Below are 23,360 nucleotides of genomic sequence, written 5' to 3' on the forward strand. Positions count from 1 at the left end.
CATTAGTGTATTCATAATATACAAATTATTTGGTTTTACAATTCCCAGTTTAGACGAATGGCAATGGTCAATTTTAACTGCATTTGAAAAAGGCCAGATTGGCGCCCATGCGATGCCACTCCACGTGACGTCACAGGGACCTAGTTTCTATACGAGTAGATAGTAGTTTTACATTGTTTGAGATTACCAATGCATGCATGAGGCACAGAGCTCAGGGAAACTTCTCTTAATAATCACCCATTAGAATTACCTAAGTTCGGAAAGTTTCCTTCATTTGATAGGGTACCTAATAATAATCCTTATTTAAGCCAAGCTACCTGCTAGCAGCCTGCATCGCAGCGAAGCACATACCCTCGCCCCAAGGTGACCTCACATGGTGACAGCGGGAACCAGAATGACGTCACACGGTATTTTCTCAGCATTCATACTTAGCCGTCGCGTTTTCGCGCGCTTGAAAATTTTCACTTTTCAATTAATCACGGAAAATAGATATCGTCATTTAAAAATCTAAAAGCGTGAAATGCGTATTCCAGGAGTAATAATCTTTCGATTTAGGCATTAAAAAAATAATAGGAAACCACCCTATTGCTAAGAAATGATGAGCAAAAATTCATTGTGTACATTTAAGCTAAGAAAAGATTAAACGAGAATGTTTAAATACCTACGCTATTTGGTTGAGAAAGCGGTTGGTGAATGTATACAGATAGCTGAGTGTGCGAGTTTACATTCAGGGAGATAAAGCCAGAAATTTCCTCTCGATCACCTCAATGGCAAATGTAATAAGAGTTTGAGGAGATTCTTACATTACAATTTAATTGGTATTAATTGCATGTGTCGAGAAGTTAAAGCAAGGTCCTGGATGAAGGATTTCATTCCATTTGTTCTAAGGAAAGTGAAAATTCATTTTGATTATTCGAAAAAAACTTTATTTCCTATGCTGCCAAAGTACATGGATTTTACACACCACGGTCATTTTAACTATGGTCCAAAATGTGGGATGATTAGGATGTTCGTGAGCTAACAGCAGCAATAGGATACATTTATCTTCCTGGAACTCTATTCCTCCGGGATGGCTTCCTGGCCTGGCATTCGCCCGAGTCGTGAGGGAAACCGGCAAAACCCCACGCAGGCCGCCGTGTATGCTAGGAGAATCATATTATGCTGGAACTCTTTTCCTCTGGGAGGGCTTCGCGGCCTTGCATTCGCCCGAGGGCCGTTTTATACGGAGCTGTTGGAATAGCGTCTGCGTCAGTGGCCCGCTTCATTGAAACTGAGAGATATCACCAAGGCAGCTAGGGCATTGTTGGCCGTAATCACTCTTTGCGGGGCCAAACGACTAGGCAAATAGTGCCTTGTTACTATGACAGCAGGGCACACATGTTTAAGCGCAAAGGAATGAATTAGTAAACGATTCTTGTAATTTTTATGCGTTTCTGTCAGTTGAACCCATTTCGTACATTATAGTTTTTTTGGGAAGTGTCTCAGAGTAAGCTGATGTAAAATGTGATAGATATAACTTTTTTTCTGCTTATCTAGACCTCGTTTAATTCATGGTATAACAGATATATACAGTTTTATTGACGAATTGATATTTCACGCTACTAGTCTGTTGTAAAGTTGTTCGTGTTTACCTTTTTTTAAGTGAACGTGTATGTATAGATTTTAGTTTCCGTAGACTTATGCAAAAAAGTAAAATATTTTGCGGTGTTAGTCTAATGTAAGTCAACATACCCCTTTAATTGTAGCGTATAAACTAATTCCACAGTCGCATAGACCACTTTGTTCGGTGATTAACGTGAAATTGTACAAATATGCATTTTTAAACAAAATAAACATTTATGCAAATGCATTTTGAACAAACGCTAACCAACACTGTATTTAGTGGATAGCACGTTTTGAAAATTGAAAAGATTTCGCCACTACGATATGCCTCTATGACACCCTCCTACGCTATGTGCCTGCCCTGGAATGTTTTGTGTGTTTAAAGCGTAGTTTTAATAGGTTTCATCATGCTCAAATCTTTTTTTTTTTTAGATGGAAGACACACTGCTCTACTCTTGTACCGTATCATTTCTCCATATAATCATTATGTGCGAGATAATTTCATATAAAAGCGTTGCATTTAGGAAATGTATCCTGTGGAGAGCTCATGTTATAATAAAAGAACATCGCCATTAGTGGAATAATGCACTTATGATTTAGTAGGTAAGGACATAACCTCTCCCTTTGACCTTTTGGTTGACATATTCGTTAGGTGGCGTTTTGACGTCCACTTCGAGGTGGGAAAAGGAAGGGCAGAGTAGTCCGTCTTGAAGGAGTTGGCTTACACCCTTAAGATAACGCATCACTCCTGCTTCGCCGGTCTTTTTTTCTCTCCTTTAAAACGTATGCTATCGCCTCGACATTTTCAGGGTCTGTGGAGTGCATTGTTGACAGCATTCGTTTGCATCGCATGTTTTTAAAATTTCACCTCTTATTTTCTTCGCATTTAATGATAATAAAACGGTAGGCAGTTTAATTCAATGGCAGATTGTAGGTTGATGCAATGATTTTATTTTTTCAATTTTTTCATTTTTATTTTTTGTGCCAAACCGGTATTTTTTAGACTTTCTTTTAATTTTTCGCATTTTTTAATATATATTCGCGCTTGCGAAGGAGGGAACGGATAGAATTGTTTCGGAAATTTTCAAGTTTATGAGGGATTGTTCTATTCTTTGCATTAATTCCGCATACGTCAAGTGCAAATTATGCTCTTGTAAATATGGATGGGAGAAATGTGGGAAATGGGAGTAGTAGTGAAGGGTACACGCGAGATTGCTTGACGTATTTGTATTGATTAGGAAAGACTATCTCACAGGTAAACTATGAAAATATTGGGTACCGACAGATTTTGACAAAGTTTGCATCAGTCTACCCTGAAATTTTCAATGTTAAAACGTGAGTTTTCATCGCGAAAAAAGACAAAATACGATAGGTAAATATTGAGTGATGCGTCCTCTTAGCCCTGCCTAGGACGCGGTGTGGCATTATCAAAATCGGGGGGTGGGGGGGCGGTGAGCCTGACGGAAAAAATACCTAGAACTTCGTTTTAAGTTAGATAAAAATTTACCAATCATCTTAAGGGTGTACTGAATGTAGACAATGACGATTTTTTTAAATTTCTAAGTATTTATTTATTCACAAAAAGAAATCAAGTCAAAATGAAAAAATCACACACAAAATCTGCTGCCTGTGCCTGTCCGATCGGCTCCGCCCCACGCACGGCTGATTGCTTTCTTGTGTGAGGAAAACGTCTACCGCGGCGAAGTGGCCAAAGCTCTTTAGGCCCCTTCTGAGCGTTTTGAGGAGTTGGTGAAGAGTGGGGCCAAGGAGATTGGAGAGGGCCATTTGGGGGTTTTCTGGATGTTGTCCACACTTGGCTGCCAGCTGTCTGCGACCCTCTAGCCCCTCCCCTCTCTCCTTACAACCCTATTTACAACATACCCCAGCCACACCCCAAACCCATTCTTCACGACTGCTCATGGGAAAACAAGAAAGAGCTCTTCTTGCAGTTGCGATTGTATCCTAGCCCCAGAGTAGGTAAGGATTGGATCCAATCCCGTTGCATCGTACGCTACGAAGCGTAAAGTTCCGTCACTTCTTTTTTCAGCCAAACTGCATGCAAAAACGTATTTGTGCCGAAATGTGGATTTGTAAATGTCTTCATTAAATGCCATTGAACCGGCCTCGTAAAGTCCTCACCTTCCGAAGTAGCTTCGCACTCGTGCGTTGTTGTTTGTTTGGTTCCCCCATCGTGGAGGCTTTAAATTCGCTGTTGACGGAGCGTTGAAGATAAATTAAAAAAATAACTGCGTTAATTTTAGATTCAAAAAATTAATTGGTGAAAAAATCCCGAGTAAATGGTTTTCGAGGGAAAAGATTTTATGAAGACCTTAGATACGCTTCTTGAAAAAAAAGCATTTTAATGTACACTGCAACTTCTTATCACAAATTCACGTTGATTGGTGAGAAAATGCTCATAAATGTAACAAATGTCTGCTCAAACTATAAAAATATACCTGTAAAAATTCTTTTAGGAAAAAGAAGCAAAAATATTACACCGAAGTGAAATTACACTGCGTACATAAAGAGAGCATAAAATAATAATCAGGAAGAAGAAAATAATTAGTGAAATTTTTCCCAAATAATTTGTAATGACCTACCATAAAAATTTAATAATTAAATTTTAAAAACACATGAAATTAATTTATTGACGTAAGTGCTCACTGTGGTAATAATGAATTAAATAGTTGTTCTGTGAAAATAGACAGAGAAGAGGAATTTTTAGAGATAACGACAGGGAGTCCCAGCGATTACGTTGAAAATGGAAAAGGGATATGCTGGATATTCAGTCTTAAAGAGAGTAAAAACAAATGAACCAAGTAAATATTTCCTCCTTGAAGAGGTTCTAAGTCATGGAAAATTGTGGAGGGGATGGGAAATATGTCAAGGACAAATAAGATGGCTGTACAAAAGGGAGAGTGGGATTCAAAAAACCCACTAATTGCAAGGCAAGACAAGCGCCGAACCGAATACCAGGACTAAAGCCGCCACTATAGCCAACGCTAGGTGGTGAATGTATGGTTAAAGCGGCACAGAAAACCAGACGTCCGTGCTTGGATTCCTGGTCTAAAAGAATATTTCCCGAAGCAATCCATCCGAATTTTACCGCCTATCACTTTGTTGGTTTTAAAGATAGCGTTCACTCACCTATTATGTCCACAATGATTTTTATTCGTCTTTCCTTCTTTTCAGTTCAATGGGGATACCACAGGCAGGGCTATTGCCAAGCTGGTCTCGGTGCTCATGTGTCTCGGGTAAGTGTCGCGAATAATTTGACTCTTGCTATTTTTTGTCATGAAAACTGAATGCTATTTATAAAACACAGTAAACAAGTTATCGTTGTGAATTGTGCCTAACATTCAGGAGGGGTTATGGTAAAATTTCCCCTGATTGATCTGAGTTGTGGTCAGGGACGGATTTAGCATTATAAATTTGAGGGAGTCATAACTTGGGACCAGAGAGTTTGTAATACCCCCAGGAAGAGAGGGGGACCGTTCTCCTGTGTATCCCATTAAATTTTTATAATTAATATAAAATTTAAATACCCATTTTTTACGCATTTTGGGGCCTAAAATTTCAATATTGTTCTTAACAATGGGTTCAATTAAACATTTTAGACATTTAAGGATACAAAAAGTATTACACTAATAAAGCATTTTTAAATTTTATAAAATTTGGGGGACCCGACCTTCATGACCACTTTCACTCACCCTAAATCTGCCCCTGGTTGTGATCACTTTAGCTTCCCTTTTCAGCTTTAGATTTGATCACACTGCAATACTCATATTTTCATTCCTTTCTGTTGCAGGATGGGCAGCGGCTTTTCATTGGCGCTGTAGGTAGTTGGTACTGGCAAGGTATGGAAAGCGTTGAGCTGAGTTTGTAAGTCGTTGTCTCCCTCGCTCAATTACACTTTCTCAATCATCCATTCCGTCTTTACATTCTTCTTTTGACTGTGCTTTTGGAACTGGTAGTCTATTCCCTTCGTACCACTGTACGGTGTCCTCTTCTTTAAGCTGTTAGTTAAGGTTACATGAGATTTCAATCCAGTTATACATGAAAATGTATACCTTTGAATTTTTTGATGAATTTACTTCATGGTTTAGTGTTGTTCATTCCTTGACGTTTCTGTTTGCTTTTTATTGTGTATTTTCTCTCTATAGTAATGATGTTTGTGATAAATGTGTAAAATTTTGAAATTGTGTGTGATAATAGCATTTCCAAGGAGGGGCATACAAGTGTTTCACTGCCCCTCTTAGTAGTAAGCTAATGAGTGTTCTATCGATATACTCACTTACTCATTCTTTTTAGAGGTTGGCGTGCCGCCTCTCATACTCTGCGTAATGCTGAATGTGTGCATGGCAAAGATCGTGTCTGTTCGTGTAATTAAAATGTTGCATTCAAGTTGCATTTGTTCTATGCTATAAATTTAATTAGTTGTTATTCCGTGTATCTATCCAAACTACTAACATTACGTTGTGCTGAAATTTTGAGCTAACATGTAAATGTTTAGTTTTTTGCGTACATGTTTATGGCTTTTAGGATTAATACTGATGTGAGCTTATTGTATACGTAAGTCCTCTCTAATATTTTTAAGCTATGAACATTGACTCAACTTTTTCCAGGATATAGCGTTCCGTTTCTACGAGCTGTTAGGTTTGGAAGTGTTCTACACCCTCAAAACAATCAATTACCTTTTAGATTCTGAACTCGTTCCAGATAAATGATAATACATTATTTTTATGCTACATTACATTTTTAGCAAGCGCTTTCGTATCCCGTATGAAAATATTTTAACGGTTATAAATAATTTAACGGCACGCTGATTTATCTTCCTCTATGTATTTGTGAAACTCCTCTCTCAGGAAGACTGGAATTAATTTCTTTTTGCAGCCTTTTCCTACAAAAAATACAGGCATGGGATAAAGTTTTATTTTTACATTTAAATCTCCAAATCTAATCAATAAAATGAAACCATAAACATTTAATTGTGTTTTCCAAATTGAATCGGCGAAATTAGTTACTTCTGAAAGAAGTCACTCCCCGATTGAAAAAATTATTCACGAGGAATTATCGATGAAAAATTGTGTTATTCCCATTATTTCTGTCCGGATTTGCCACTGGGTCTCATCTCTGTTTATTTGCCGGCGAAGACAGCAGTGAGATCTTGATAATTTCTTTAGGCCCCATTCAACGACCCAAGGTGGACCAACGTTGTTTTAAGCCTAGCATGCCATTCGATTATAGCCAGAAGGCCCAGCTTCGCCAAATTAAAAATTTCTATTAAATCATTCACATTTTACAAATTGAAAGAACTAAATTTTGTGAATCATGGGTGATAACGGGCCGTCCTTTCGAACGCATTTTCAATGGTAGTCATGACTTGCTAGGAATGATCTTTTTTAGTATAAGAGCAAAATATTTTGGGAAAATCGTGCCCTTTTTTTCGGTTATCCTCTCCAAAATATTGTCAAATATCCTTAAACGCTGATGACTTTCATGCGGTACAATTTTTTTCTCTTCTCTCCGTTTTTATCTTAAAATACATTTCTCGCCGCAGAATTCGATTGCGGTGGAAACCCTTTATAAAATTAATTGTAGCTTGGAATACGTCAACTATCCCTCTACTGAATTGCACCACGTATCCGCTTCGCCATCATAATTTCTTGGCAAAATTCTTATTATTTCTCATCATTTTTAGACTAGAGGAAGAAGAGCCACATTTAGCTCTGTCAAAATAAAATCAGACCAAATCATTATGCTCCATTTCGTGATCATTTTCGTGGGAAGAAAAACTCCGCAAAATACGTCAGTAGGTGATAATTTTTTCACCTGCCATTCATGATAGTATAAAATTAACAAGTAATGTAAAAACCATAAAAATTCATCTGCAGCATATTTCTCCAACAGGAAATGTCTTCTCTCATCGTTCTTACTGAATTGTTACCTTTTAAACTTGTTGCTTTCAGGCCAACTTTACTCATTAAATACAACACTTCCTCCTGAGGTTGCCGACGATTATTCAGTGTTTGGATCAGGTAAACATAGCCTTCATCAACATTGGATTCCATATTTTCTTTAAAGTAAAAGTTTACGAATTATTTTTGTTCTTTCACTTCTTGTAAAAAATTTTTTTACTCATTACTATTTGCTCTCCTTTTTGTTTGAGTTGAAAAGTACATTTTACGTGTTGTCCATATCTTCTACTGAAGCTTTTGCCCCTCAAGGTTGTCCCACAAGATGGCACATGATGACATCCCCCCTACTTAGTACATTAGAGCACTATTTGAGAATCAGGAACCAGTTTTACCCCTAAATTTGGGCCGAGTAGCCATTTTTTGTGCAAAATGTATCCTATTTTTCTCAAGATTTTCGTATACAAACCCCATGAGTTAGGTAATTGTTTTCCATTTTGTTTAAAGCTAAAGTTTTGAGGAATTGTAGGTGCTTCAATTCAATTCCATTCATTCATTATATTGTACTTCATGATGTTGCATGACTTATGCCAGCAGTCACAATAGTAAAAAAAATCATCTTCATACTTTGGGGAGGGTATCCTAAGTGTTAGAAAAATATTCAATGCCTGCATGTAAATTCTCAGGCATGGGTGGAGTTGTGGGTAGCAAACCTAAATTGAGGCCTTTTTTAAAAAAACTGACCTCTGCCTGTAGCCTTGAGGATGAGGATTGTGTTTACAAGGGGGAGATCTGTTGGGTGGTAAGGCGGCAAGGAAAGTGAAATTATTTGTTGATCCATTAAAAAGAAATGCTAAAAAGAAGCTTAGACGTAGAGAAGTTATAATTGTGGTTTTTGTTATCAGTTCTTATGTGTTCTGGGTCAAAATATTATTCCAACGAATAAAGTGGCTACACAATCTTTGCCGTTGAAAATTCGACTTCTTCTCCCATAGTGTATCATTTCTTGGTCTTGTTGCAGTGTTGGAAAAAACATACAATAATGATGATAGTAGTATTATGGAATATAGTTTATCGCCTTACCAAAACTAATAAAAGATAAAGCCGTTTCTTTGCCACCAAAATACTCTCTCCAACTCACCTATGACCATTCCATGACAGGTTTTCAATAAGTTTGTTTACCTGTTTGAATTTCAATCTTCATACTGGCGGACTTGTATTAATGTACAGCACTAGAGGAAATCATAAATGCTCCACAGTCATAAGTGGTGTCACCCCAATTGTTGGGAACTGTTTATGACCCATAGTCCATAATACGTTGCATTTGCACCGATAAGTTGCTTTGTGGAAAGAATATGTAGTAAAACCTGCAAGCAAGGTCACCTCCATTTCCTGGCCATCCCTACAAGCCAGTGGCATGGCTTGGAATTTTAATATGGGGGGGTCGAAAACCAGTTGTTCCTGGGGAGTAGAGGGTCTTAAACTAAATGAATACTTTTCATTACTGAAAAGAACTTCATTTTCAAAGAAACCTTTAGATAATGCATTATTTTTTTGCGATATTTTGTTTTTCTTTTGTGATGAAGCAAATTAATTGCGTTCATATATTTTGGGGGGTTCCATACCCCCCTCACCCCACCCTCACTTCACCACTGGAATGAGCAGCCCATTATTTTGCTAATCCAAACTTGCAGATATCTCTTCCGAGTGCAGTTTATTTCCTCTTTCTTAAGCGACCACCTCCTTGATCATCGTTTTATTTTATTCTCAGAGGTACCTAAGGCAGATCTCACGGTATGCAAAATAATATCTTAGATTTAATGTTATTCTCAGCCATGTCATTTCGCAAGTGCAACCTATTCCATTTTTGCAAGCATTTGACGTAGAGGTGCTTAGTGTCATTTCACATGTGCCATCTAATGTGACTTCCATAATTCTATACTTTGTGGCAAGTAATTTTTTTAGAGCAAAAATAATTTTATATATAGGCAGTAGCAATGCAGTGACTATTATAAATCAAAAGTCACAAAAGAGCCTATTTTTTATTAGAATACATAGTTCTAAATATTTCCCAACATGAAATACCCCACATTATTTTGGTGACAAATTTTGTTTCAAGAAATTTGTCTACATTTTCCCAATTGGCATACATATTTTCAAGTATTAACATCCACGTAAGAACAAAGAACATGGAGAATCTCTTTAAAATGTGGAAAAAGAAATAAGTTTGATTGCCATATTCTGTATGATCTACTTAATGTTGGTGGATATTCCTGTCTATGACAGAAATATCTAACAGGCGGAGGGATTTTGCTAATAGAGGTTCAGGGCTAACCTACTAATGTCAGAATGTTCTCGATCATCTCATTGCAGGAAAAATAATTGAGTGTAGCAGATTTTACTTATTACTTATTCACTTAATTTTCCAACTGCACAATAGTGTTATAAAAGGGCTTTGACCTTCCAACCATGGTGATATCATCAGAAATGCAGTGCTGCAAACATTGTGGTATTGGTTACTTATATTTCTCAGAGGGCCAAAATTAGAGTTTATCTGCAAAAAACTTTACCATTGGTCTTAATAATATAAATTGCCTTGATTAAGGCGTTATGTTTGGTACTTTACGAATATTTATTAAATTGATTCATATTGCAGCTGCCCAAATTTTCTTTATATTAAAAGCATTCTGATTATGAAGTTACATATTTTTTTTGCTTTTGTGCAACCAATGTAATTATTTGACTTTATTTTCGTCTAATTTCCATTTATCTGTGTGTTTTGCAAATCCAAGTTGAATCACTGTTGTGCCTGATTTTGGCCCTTAGAAAAATTTTAGAAATGTTTTTTTTTTTAGGAAAATGGGTTTTTAAATTATTAGTCACTCATTAAGAAGGAATAATGTCCTGCTTTGTAGTGTTTTTAATTGTGTAGATGCACTAATTATTTTAGTATTTGATAATAAATGAATGGTACTTTAAAGGTAAAATGTGTAAAATGTGCCATCTGGATTTCTCACCACATTTTGATAAAAAGTAATTAATCTACATATTTTCGTAAAGTGTTATCTATCCTTCTTGGAATTGAGAGAATCATAGCTTGAAGGTTGAATTTTCACTAGAAAATGTATATTTAGCCCCCCATAATTACATAGCCTCAAAATCCATATGGCAGGTCGGGGGAGAATTCTCAAGTACATGCATAAGTATGTACAGCATTTTTCAACCTCCATTTGGTTTAAATATTATTGCTGTAGTAAAAATTATCAGTAAAAATTGCAGTGTTACTAATGTTTAATCCCAAATTTTTTGGATTAAATATTACAGGGCACTACATTTAAATGCTATTCATTTATTCAGTAGATGCAATAGTAGTTACTTACTTCAGCTTACTTCTACTTAAATGTCTTTTTCTTTGTGTGATAGTTTTAGGAGATGGTTGCTGTATGTTATTTTCATAATTGTTTTAAGGTGATCAGGACCAATCAGTATCAGCTTGTTTTTGTTGTATGTAGTTGTAGCATTGTAGCGTTGTAGCATTGTGGTCATAGTAGTTGTGGTCTATGTAGCTCTGGTAATGCATGGCATGTTTGAATGTCATAAATGTTCATTAAAATGTGTCGCATGATGAAAATATATGTTAACTCAAATTGATTTTTCTGTGACTAATCAATTTTTAATTAGTCCTCTTCATTTGTCAGCTGCTTGTTAGTGAAAGTTAAGGAGGCTCACTGATTTGATGATTGAAAATCGCCATTGCATGTCATTGTTTTTCATTTGATACACATACATTTATGTAGCTTGAGATATTCTTTTGGTTTGAAAATTTTCATATCTTTTATACACCATCCCTTCATTGATTCTTGGATTATGGGTTTTTATTTTACAAATTCATTTTTTCATAATTTCTCATTTTTAATTGTATTTTCATGTCTATTCAAAGAGCTTTTATTTAATATCTAAGTATTTTTTTAGAATCATAAACTGCTACAGGCATGACATTAATTTTAAAAAGTCAAGATTATAAACTTAATGCTTGAATATTTTAAAATAATTTCAACTAAATGATAATAAATCAACTGACATTTTTAACTTCTCAATTAATGTTCAATTTTGGTAGATATATTAATCGCTAAATTCTATTATTTTATAATCCAACAAATTAACCATGAAAATTAACGTGTTTAACTTTGGTAAATGATTTCAAACTTCAATTCTGGTTGTCCATTGAGCACCTTATTTTTTAAATTAAGAGTCTCCTACCATTTTGCTTGTTTTCTGAAATTCATAGTGAATGACAATTCTGAATCTTCAATATCAATGGAGTTTTTAAATCAAAGTCATTAAAATTAAAATTTATGGGAAGGCAGGAATTGTAGTTTTAGATAACTACTGTTACCACAATAAATTCTGACACTGTTATTTTATCCTGAAATGGTTAATGTGCAGGCCAAGTCTACTCTCAGAATTTGACCAGTCGGCCTGAAGTGGTGGCCACAAGGGAAGGGCCGGCAACTGATGATGACAGTTACCTTGGCTATTCTGTTGCTGTGGGCGATTTCAATGGAAAAGGCGAAGGTGGAGTAGTTGTTGGAATGCCCCGTGGAGCAAGTCTCTTAGGAAAGGTAAATTCAGTGTACAAATCCAAATGGACACAATGGTAATGTGCATCTGACACACGTTGGTCAGGATGCCCCAGGACATGTTATAACATCCCTTGAATCTAGTTTTTCAGAGGGATATCAATTAATGGCAGAGGGATATCAATACGTGAGCTTTTCAATCTTAGGCAATAAGTGGGCACTACATGTATAATAATGAGTTTTTGGCTCTGCAATGATAATATGCATTTATGTTTCAGACATTGATAAAATTTCCACGATTATTTATTAGTTCAACTTAAATAATCTAAAATAACTGCATTTGAAGAGGCAAAATAAATAGATTCATAGCATGTTTTTTCCCAAAGGGCCAAAAAATTTAACAATTTGCCATCAGCATTTCTCGCTATTACCGTAAGAATGCAGTCGTTGAGTTAATAACCCTTTTTCTAAATATTCCAGTTTTTTTATGCTCTATTCCTTGAAGAATAAGTCGTATGCATAATAATAATATTACATAAGACAGAATAATATTTTTATGACCAGAGACAATTGCTATTTACAGGTTTAGGGTCTCTAAGGGTTATTTCGTGCTAAATAACTACGCCCTATGTAACAATGAACTATGTATCAATTTATTGCATCACAAATACAATTGAGTCCCACTAAGAGAATCAGCAAATCGCAATGACCGCGGATTCAGTCACGGTTTTGTGCTACGGCTGGCAGGTCTCACTCGCGTGGGCCCAGGGATGCTACTCCCAGAGAAGGGCACCAAATCCCTAGGGTGCCGTTACCCTGACGGTGCCAAGGGTCCTCCGCCGTTCTTCCTCCAGGCGGTGCTGCCTTTTGGTGGTAGCACGCCATAATGTGAACGCCACAACAGGTTTCAATTATAATAATTAATTCCATAATCGTATCAGCATTTTTTATGATATTTAATTATAAACTAACCAAACAGCTACTTGTCGTGAAGTTCAGTGCCTACAGGTAGATTAAGGCTAGTGAGAGAATTCTACTCCTGGGAAGAGTGCATCAGACAAATTTTAAAGCATTTATCATTTTTGATGTTGCTGAGGATGAATGTTTAACCCTTAGACTGCAGGAACGTTTGTAAACGTTTTGTACAGTAAGTGCTGACAAACATTTTTAAACATTTGACCATTGCTCAACTACCTATTTCAGTTTCCCAACATTTTTATTGCTACCGAGTAGAGCCCAAGTGCATTTCAATCTTCAAGAAATTACTTCATACATACTAGAAAATGTTGTGGAAATGAAGGAGGGAAGTTAGGAAAATAAGATGATATCCACAGAAGATAAGATAGAAATTTCTAGTGACCTTTGATAATATCCCATCATAATTAATTCAAATAGGTGACTTAATGATTTTTGTTATGTCTTTTCATAAACTTTCAGGTGATGATTTTAACAACAAATTTGACAACATTACAAAATTTGACGGGTACCCAGTTGGGAGCTTACTTTGGCTATTCTGTGTGTGTGGCTGATATGGATGGAGATGGATTGGATGACATTATTGTGGGTGCCCCCCTTTACTCAGACTGGGATGACAATGAAGGGCGATATGAGACCGGGCGTATTTATGTCTATTACCAAAAAGAAAACGAACTCAAGGTAAGAATCAAACTGGGAACAAATATCAGTGCAATTCTCTGTTTTGTCTCATGCCCTGCACATGTTTCCATCCTATTTCAATTTATATTCTATAAGCTATTTAATTCCCTATTCAATACTAGTAATAATGCTAAAAAAGAGCCCTGCATTGAGGGCTACTTCCAGTTATCATATAAAATAATTTAAGGAAAAAATTAGCTTATTTACCAGGCCCATCATAAACAGCTAAGATTGCTACACTAATTAAGTAAAATTACTGAGGAACACTCCAAAATTCCTGAAATCTTATAGCTATTGCTCAATCTTCTTGGTTCTGTTTGGAACATGCTGAATTTTTGAAATCCTTAATCGCACCAAAGTATTTTGTAAATATCCCACACAGCACAAAGTGAATAATATGCACATAATATTCAAATATTATGCGAATATTATGCCACCACAATGGTATAAAACGCGCATATTATGTACATAATATGTGCATATAAATGGTATAATGTCCTCATAAATTGCGGTATTATGCGCATAATATGCGGAATATATGCAGTGATGGAATGGCATAATATGCACATAATATTCAAATATTATGCGAATATTATGCCACCACAATGGTATAAAACGCGCATATTATGTACATAATATGTGCATATAAATGGTATAATGTCCTCATAAATTGCGGTATTATGTGCATAATATGCGGAATATATGCAGTGATGGAATGGCATAATATTTGCATATATACGGAATATGTACATAAAAGGTGCATATAAATGGTATAATGTCCTCATATATTCCGTATATATGCAAACATTATGCCATTCCATCAGTGCATATATTCCGCATATTATGCACATAATATCGCAATTTATGAGGACATTATGCCATTTATATGCACATATTATGCACATAATATGCACAAGTTATACCATTGATGTGGCTATATATATGCACATATTATACCCATATATGCCATTTATATGCACCTTTTATGTACATATTATGCACAATTTATACCATGGATGTGGCCTAAAATATATGCGCATATTATGCCCATATATACCATTTATATGCTCCTTTTATGTACATATTATGCACGATTTATACCATTGATGTGGCTATATATATGCATTACCTCATAAATTCAAGGACTGGAGAGCATAACAAAAATGCTCTATAATTTAGTTCATTTATAGTAAAAGAAGGAAAAAAAATCCTCTCTGAGATGCAATTTTGAGTAATTAGAAGCACATTATTACCTAACATGATTTGATGCTTGGAAACTAAAAATTCCCACACCTTGAGAGATAATAATAATAATAATAATAATAATAATAATAATAATAATTATACCCATACATATATGCACCTTTTATGTACATATTATGCACAATTTATACCATGGATGTGGCCTAAAAAATATATGCGCATATTATACCATTTATATGCTCCTTTTAGGCACGATTTATACCATTGATGTGGCTAAATATACGCACATATTATACCCATATATACCATTAGTATGCACCTTTAGGTACATGTTATGCACATTTTATACCATATCTACGAACCTTTTATGCATATTTTATACCGTTGATGCGTGATAACATGCAGTTGCATAATATTCGAAAATTACATGAATAAAAATTGATTTCTGGAAACGAGGAGAAATTTAATGAATCATTCATGTAGACACAGCATAGGTACATTGCACTAAAACAAGGCACAATCCTTCATCGTTGTATCACAAATATACAAATATTCAGTTAGGAGTCCTATATCATCGCAAATTTGGTTTAAATATCATGTGAATGACATCTAATGACAAACATTCGCCCTTCCATAATCGTTACTCATGAAATTGCGATTAGAAAGTACAAAGTATGTCACACGAATTCACAATCACAACACTCGCGATGATTCCTTCCATGACATCCGCATGGTTGAACATCTACGGTCTTTTCTTAGCGAATGTATTAAAAATGGTCCAAAATGTGATTCCAAGCCACAAAGAGGTCTTCTAATCGTATAATTATCTCTGTGTTAGTCATAGAGTTGTGGCGAGCAATCACGCAAACGATGTAAGCAAGCCGTTCTTGAAAATGCACTCCGAAACAATAAAGATAATATTGTCATTAATAATCACAAACTAAAATAATTATATGCATATATGATCAAGTACGTGATATCTTCAGGGCGAAAGTGCAGCTCACAACCTGGTTCAGTACTTAAGTGCCAAAACTTCGTCTTTCCTTGGAATAGCCTCCCTTCACTTTTCAAGCTGGGACTCTGACTGAAAAAGTACCGTCATAAGATATACATTTAGGTAATTAAAAAAATTAATTAAAGTACTGGGAATAACACTCAAAATTAGGAGCTGATAATTTCAGATTTGCTTTCTACCCTATGACAAACGACAACGACTCACGTACGTGTACTTACTTTGATTTTAAATAAAGTCCTGTTCTTCATACCATGAAGCTTATTATTCCTTATCGTATATGCGTTACCAGAATAGTACTGTGACATAAATTAGTTCCGTAAACCCATCTTTTCCTCTTTAATATTAGATTTTTCAATAGACGTTCAATTCTCCCAACTACGGCAATATGGCTACGGCAACAACTAACAACAATGAACAACAACACAACGGCCATGGACAACGGCAATATGGCTACCAAGCTGCGTACCTCGCCAGACCGGAATGTGCCGGTGTGTAAAATAAAAAAATAATAATAATTGTGGAGTATTCTGCGAACGATACGAAATTGTTAGTGATATATTAAAACATAAGTTTTCACATTTTTTGATACAGAGGATGTATGATCATCGATTTTTACGGATACAATCACAGTTTACGGCGGCATAATATTTAAATATAATGTGCATATTATTCGCATATTATGTGCATAATCGACGGAATATTATTTGCATATTATGCCTATCCATTTATGCAACTTTTATACTGAATAGGATTTTTGAGTTTGCTGGGTGGCCGTTAATTAATGATTCTTATAAGAATCATAATTAATGATAAAATGTTACTAACAACGAAATAATATACATACAATGTCAATATTATTAATAGTTTACGGCGGCATAATATTTAAATATAATGTGCATATTATTCGCATATTATGTGCATAATCGACGGAATATTATTTGCATATTATGCCTATCCATTTATGCAACTTTTATACTGAATAGGATTTTTGAGTTTGCTGGGTGGCCGTTGATTTATGATTCTTATATGAATCATAATTAATGATAAAATGTTACTAACAACGAAATAATATACATACAATGTCAATATTATTAATAGTTTACGGCGGCATAATATTTAAATATAATGTGCATATTATTCGCATATTATGTGCATAATCGACGGAATATTATTTGCATATTATGCCTATCCATTTATGCAACTTTTATACTGAATAGGATTTTTGAGTTTGCTGGGTGGCTGTTGATTTATGATTCTTATATGAATCATAATTAACGATGGGATGTTACTAACAATGTAATAATATACATATTATGTCAATATTATAGTAATAGTTTACGGCGGCATAATATTTAAATATTATGTGCATATTATTCGCATAATATGTGCATAATCGACGGAATATTATTTGCATATTATACCTATCCATTTATGCAACTTTTATACGGTATAAATTTTGAGTGTGCTGTGTGGGATGTTTGCAGGAAAGTTGCATTTGAGCTCGATGGAAATAAATGGTCATTCATTTTTTCATGTTTTAAGTGTGTTCAAGTGTTGGATTCTGTTGATATATAATAGTAATTGAATGTATTTTTTCAGAAAAAATTCTTCAAACCAGACATTCGGGATGGAAAAAATTTTCGGTCTCGATTTGGACTTGCTGTTACGGATCTTGGGGATATCAACAGGGACAATTTTCAAGGTGAATTGTCATGTTATAATAGGGTACTACGAGAAGAGCTGCGATGATCTTCATTATTTTGTCGATTGATGGATAAAAAGATTTTTTAGAAGACTTTCTTCTTGTCTGCTATTTTTTAATGATAAATTTGGGTATATTTCACTCTATTCATAACTTTTAATAAAAAATTAACTATAATTGTTTACACTATGAATACTTTGAGTGATTGCAACATTAGGTACTCCTATCAAAAACATCTAACCAGTTCAAAATTAAAATCAGATGTGGAATTGGTTGGGTCAGAACTGGAACAGGTATAAAACTGAAAGTTAATGTCTGATCTGGAACTTTTGGGCACTAGATCAAACTTGGTGTATTAAGCAAAAACTTTCCATATCAATTGGGAACTAGTTCCTGACGATATCCATAGAATTGACATTAGGGGCGCAGCTAGGAATTAAGGCTGGGGGGGTTTAGGTGCAACTAACACCGGGGTGTGTGGGGGTATAGTATACCCACCAGGATAAGCGGTAGGTGCGAGACTAATAAATTGCAGAATTTTAAAGATAAATGGTTAAAAATGGTGAGTTTTACAGCTTTCTGAGGGACATTTTATTCATCCTCACACTATTCAATTAATAATATCAATCCAATTAAGTAAATTGGATTGCACTTCAAAATTTCTCTGAGCTTTGGGTGAGGTTTTATCTCCCAAAATCCTCCCTCGCTGCACCACTGATTGACATGTTATATGGCAAGGCAACCATACCAGCTTTGAAAGAAATAATTTTGACCACCAACAGTTGCTTCATTGATCACAAAATCAAGTTAAATTTATAACTATTGTTTCATTATTTAGTTGTTTTTCTTGCCTCCAAAATGTTGTGAAAGTCAGTTTTTCATTAAGTAAAACTGCATTAGAATGGCATACTGGTATTTAAGCTCATATGCTAGCTCATTAGGCCATAAAACTTACAAAGTTACAGAAAAATAAAAATTTAAGTACATAGTTTTTTGGGAATCAGGTTGGTGTGGTGGCTAGAGCTTTGGCTTTCCACCCCATGGGCTCTGGTTCAAATCCGAGCAGTGGCAGAGAATTATCGGAGAATGCCTGATCCCTTCTTGAATGATGCGTGGATGACATTTCAAGAGTAACACTCTGTCCATTGGATGGGATATCAAGCTGTGATCCCCTTGGCATTTTTCATTAAGAGCAGACAAATATGTACCGACGCTTTGTTTTTTCCACCCTTTCCTACCTACCCTTCCTTGACCTCAGCTGACGGATGCCTCCTCCAAAAAACCACACCCTATGTGTTATTTCTTGGAAAAGTTCATGGAGAATTTTAAGATTCACTGAAATATTATCTACTTTAGAACAATTAATTTTTAAGCGGATTGATTCTTATAGTGAATTATATGTTGGCTAAAGTAATTTTAATCCGGCTCAAATACATTTTTCCATTATCATACCATCACTGACCATGTTCGTTCTTAACTTCAAATGCTGTGAGGAACCAAATCAGGTCCTTGTGTAGAATTCAGATTGCTCTTAGCTAACCTAATAGCTCATCAGATATCCCCTGTTACTCATATGTCAGAGATATACCCCTCATCTCACTTCTCCCACTCCTGAGAGTGTCATGCTTAATATTTCTCAATGCTTGAATGTTCAATAATTTTCCTCCAATTTGACCTCATTCAATTGACATTTTGTTTGTGTAATAGATGTGGCTGTGGGTGCACCATATGATGGACCTACTGAAAGAGGAGCAGTCTACATTTACCATGGCTCTGCGACAGGAATCAAAGAGAAGCCAAGTCAGGTGAGGAAGCTAACTTGTGAGAAGTTTTAATTTTGGATCCAACTCTAAATAGAGAATTGCAAATGAGCACCTGAAGAAGGTTGAGATACGATAAGATCTCATACTTTCCAAAAGCACAAATCTGGTGCTTCTACCCTAAGGTTGGTTTGAATAGATGATGTTAGAGGTGATCCAGGACTAAACCACATTGTAGGCAGTTTTGAGGCTTTAAAGTTAGAAATATTTTGAGATTAGTTAGTTTTTTTTTAGAACACTTAGAGCCATTTTGGTAGGATAAAATTGGTTAAAACTTTGTTTTTAGGGACAGTTTCCCTTGACCAGAATTGAACCTCTGACTTTTGGTTTTCCAGGACACTGCACAATTACTATGCTATCCAGGTTCCTTTAACTCCCTTGTTAATTTATCTAGGTCTCTTACTCTTAGGTCCTTCCTCTCCTTTGAGAATGTAAATGCAAGGATTGAAAGTGTGCTTCAAACACACCACTACTAGCGGCAAACTTTATACTGTGCTGTGCTGATTATTCCTTGCTCTCTGGTAATAAGATATATTTCAAACCTACCATGTGAATTCACCTGGTGCATGTCTCAAACCGCTGACCTTTGACTTTGTTCACGTGCCTGCACTGTGGCCCAGAAAGCCCTGGTTTCATTCCCATTGCAGGGATTTTTTTCATGGCAACCAATGTGAATTTTGATGCTTTTCATTCTGATGGTAAAGATCCATTGATATCTGCTTATTTGAGGCATTTTGACCACCGTATCTATTGTTTGTCATGGATGAATAGAAGTATTAATGTTGTAATTAATTGCCTGTTTGTATCACTATCCAAGACAAGCTCATTTCAGCATTCATTCTTCTGACCTTTTATTTCATCATAATCTTTGGGTTCTATCATAAGTAGAAGAATTGATATTACAATTGGAATATGAAGTGTTCCCGAGGAGAGGAGGTCCGAATTAACAAACACGAAGTCCATTTAGATAAATGCTTTATTGCTCTTGTATCGTACGTAACACACACAACCAACACAGGTACTATTACAACATGGCACCAACTCTCCCACGCTAGAGAAGTCACATGCATCTCAAATACTCTCAACCAGTGGTGACATCTACAAAAAATAGACACACACACACACATTTAAATACACTTCAGAATATGTATTTCCAACTTCCAAAACCTCTTTTTTTCAGATCATCCATGCAGAAACAGTTAATAGTCTTCTTACCACTTTTGGATTTTCTCTTTCTGGAGGAATGGATTTGGATGACAATGAATATCCTGATCTCGTAGTTGGAGCATATGAGTCAGACACAGCAGTATATTTTAGGTGAGTAATAGAGGCTTGCAAATGGGCACAGAACTCAGTTTCTCCTACCCATGGATCCATGGTTATGCTGGCGCTTATATTTCAAAAATGGCTAAAATAAAGAATGAATATGAAAAAATGGTTGAAAATTCACTTAAATTTCAACTATTTTGTCCTTCCTTCATGCCAAAAGGCTTTCTCAAAGGCACCTGCTGCACACCCCTCCCTGTCACCTGCTGTGCCACGCATCACTTGATTTACGTAACGCTCCTCAGTTCTTTGGACATTCCCTCCTTCCCCTACATGCTGGCAGAGTATAGATCTAGTGTGAGTTATAATGACAAGCCGTGGACAACGTGATACATTTATCAAATTAATTTTATAAAAAGTACAGCGAAAAGAAGGTGGAAAACTAGGATTTTAACTATGTACAGTGGAACCTCGTTAAAGCGAGTACGGGCTATAGCGACACCCCCGCTATAACGAGAGATAACCGATGCACCGTCAATTGACCCTATAATAAGCGTGTTAAAAAATTCGTTTTTACGAGACCCTTTCGGCGTTGGCTCTCGCCATAGCGAGGGTTTCACCGCCGGAAGACTTTCATCAAGACTCCTTAACCTCTGTAATTGCTAGCGATCTTTTAGAAATGAAGTTAATGGAGTGCTCAGTCTTAAATTTATGTGGTAAACTGTCGTTCGATAAATATAATGATTGACGAAACAATGCTTTGCACGATTTTTATTCAGTGCGGTGCTTATAAATTTTTTGAATAGTCAGTCGTTATTTGAGTAAGGAAATTTAGTGATGCAAAAAAACATCGCCTTTCGTCTGGATTTATGCTTACGTTTATCGGATAGATGTTTATCTGTCGCCGCACCACTCCTGTTCCTGTATATCTGTTCGTCACAGGTATATTGGCTATTATTTGCTCCACCTCCGGTAAAGCGACAATTCGCTATAGCGAGTGTTTATTAGTGTACCGTGGGGTGTCGTTATATCGAGGTTGCACTGTAAATACATTGAAACAACTGTAAGATGACAAAACGGTTGAACTCTTTCCCCGTAAAACTCTAAAATATCATTTTTACCTTAATAACCATTTTATCCAAGTTGAAAACCTCAGCATTCAAAATAAATGCATTTAGACCCTATATAGGCCTCAGGCACGGATATCCATAGTCGCATGAACTTGGGGCTTTCTTCATAATTTCTTCTCACTGATTAGCACATTTTGAGACCACAAATTCTTAGGCAACCCTTGGTGGCCTTAGCCCATTCCTGTGTTGGCCAGTATTAAAAAGTTGCCCACCCCTGCCCGTACCCAGTGCTTATCCTTCCTACCAGTGCAATCAGCTCTGCCTCTTGTGTATGATATTTGGCCAAATGCAATTATGTGCCTCCCTTCCATCTAGTCAGTCCTTTGCTACAGAATCACCTAAGCCTTTGGATTGCTTGGCAGACACCAAGCCATTTGCCAGTCAGCCAGTGCTAGAGAAAGTTGTGCCCGTTGATTTGTGAGACTTATTGTTAGATAGCGAAAATTCCTAAGTGGAAAAATCATTTGTCTTGACCAGGATTTCAACCTGAATCTCTTGTATTTGTGTCAGTTGTTCTATCACTTGAATTACCAAGGTGCCTTAATATGGTTCAAGAGGTAGAACACCAATGAAAATTCAGGATACCCGAGTCCAAATCCCAGTCCGGGGAAATGATTTTTCCTGTGGGATTTTCCCACTTCAAGTCAATTTGCAGGTGACTAAGCAAAAGTATGCCACTGATTAAACCTTAGTAATTCTTTAGATAATGAGAGTCATTGAAATTTATTTGATATGTGTAGAACTTGTTTTGTTTTCTGACTCTTAAAACCATTTTGGTTAATTTTTTTGTTTTCTTTGTTTTAATGATTTATCTGGTTTCAATTAGTTCTTAGAGCCAAAAGTGTTTGCGGTGTTTTATTAAATTTACATGAAATTTATCTATATTAAAGCAGTGCCAGTATCAGTTATGATATTGGAGCAGGAGAAATGGTATTGGCATCAGCATTCTGGTTTTGGTAATCCCTCATCCTTCCTCCTAAATTTTGCAGAACTCGACCAGTGGTGAGCATGGATGTTAAGCTCAACTTCAGCTCTGAATCAAAACAAATTTCCCTTGAAGAGAAAGATTGCATATTAAGGGACTACACTCAAGTTGCTTGCACAACTTTGAATGTTTGCTTGGAGTATGGTGGAGTAGGGGTTGACAGAAGGCTCGGTAAGCTCTCGATCAAATAATACTATCATTGATTGATAGACATTGATAGTTGCTAAGAAAGCAATGGGAAATATGTCAGATGACATTTTCCATGAACAAGTGATTTATGTATCAATTATCTACATAGGTAACTGTATAATTATAATAATCCCAAGGTGTAATTTCAGAATAAATCCATAGTTTTCATTTTACTTATGAAATTTTGCATACACTTGCTTTTTCTCATTTTTTTGCTTGTCAATGAATTTGAAGGTGTATTTTTAATCTTCTGTCTGGCGCAATATGTATTGGAATTGCAGTGTTCAGGCGCTATGT

General features: G+C 35.9%; 1 protein-coding gene across 3 annotated transcripts in view; it reads left to right on the forward strand.

The window, feature by feature from the left end:
• Positions 1-23,360, forward strand: part of LOC124158555 (integrin alpha-PS2) — a 345,664-nt gene that overhangs the window by 304,709 nt on the left and 17,595 nt on the right. For 2 of the 3 annotated variants that reach the window (XM_046533706.1, XM_046533708.1), the window contains 9 exons: positions 4,795-4,856; positions 5,411-5,459; positions 7,572-7,640; positions 11,964-12,139; positions 13,535-13,753; positions 17,571-17,673; positions 19,381-19,478; positions 20,674-20,810; positions 22,879-23,045. In XM_046533706.1, the coding sequence (XP_046389662.1) occupies positions 4,795-4,856; positions 5,411-5,459; positions 7,572-7,640; positions 11,964-12,139; positions 13,535-13,753; positions 17,571-17,673; positions 19,381-19,478; positions 20,674-20,810; positions 22,879-23,045 (1,080 nt within the window). The remainder of the gene's footprint in view (positions 1-4,794; positions 4,857-5,410; positions 5,460-7,571; positions 7,641-11,963; positions 12,140-13,534; positions 13,754-17,570; positions 17,674-19,380; positions 19,479-20,673; positions 20,811-22,878; positions 23,046-23,360) is intronic. The other variant, XM_046533707.1, reaches the window with a different exon arrangement.

Source organism: Ischnura elegans, chromosome 5, assembly GCF_921293095.1.
Source record: "Ischnura elegans chromosome 5, ioIscEleg1.1, whole genome shotgun sequence".
In the NCBI taxonomy this organism is placed as follows: domain Eukaryota; kingdom Metazoa; phylum Arthropoda; class Insecta; order Odonata; family Coenagrionidae; genus Ischnura; species Ischnura elegans.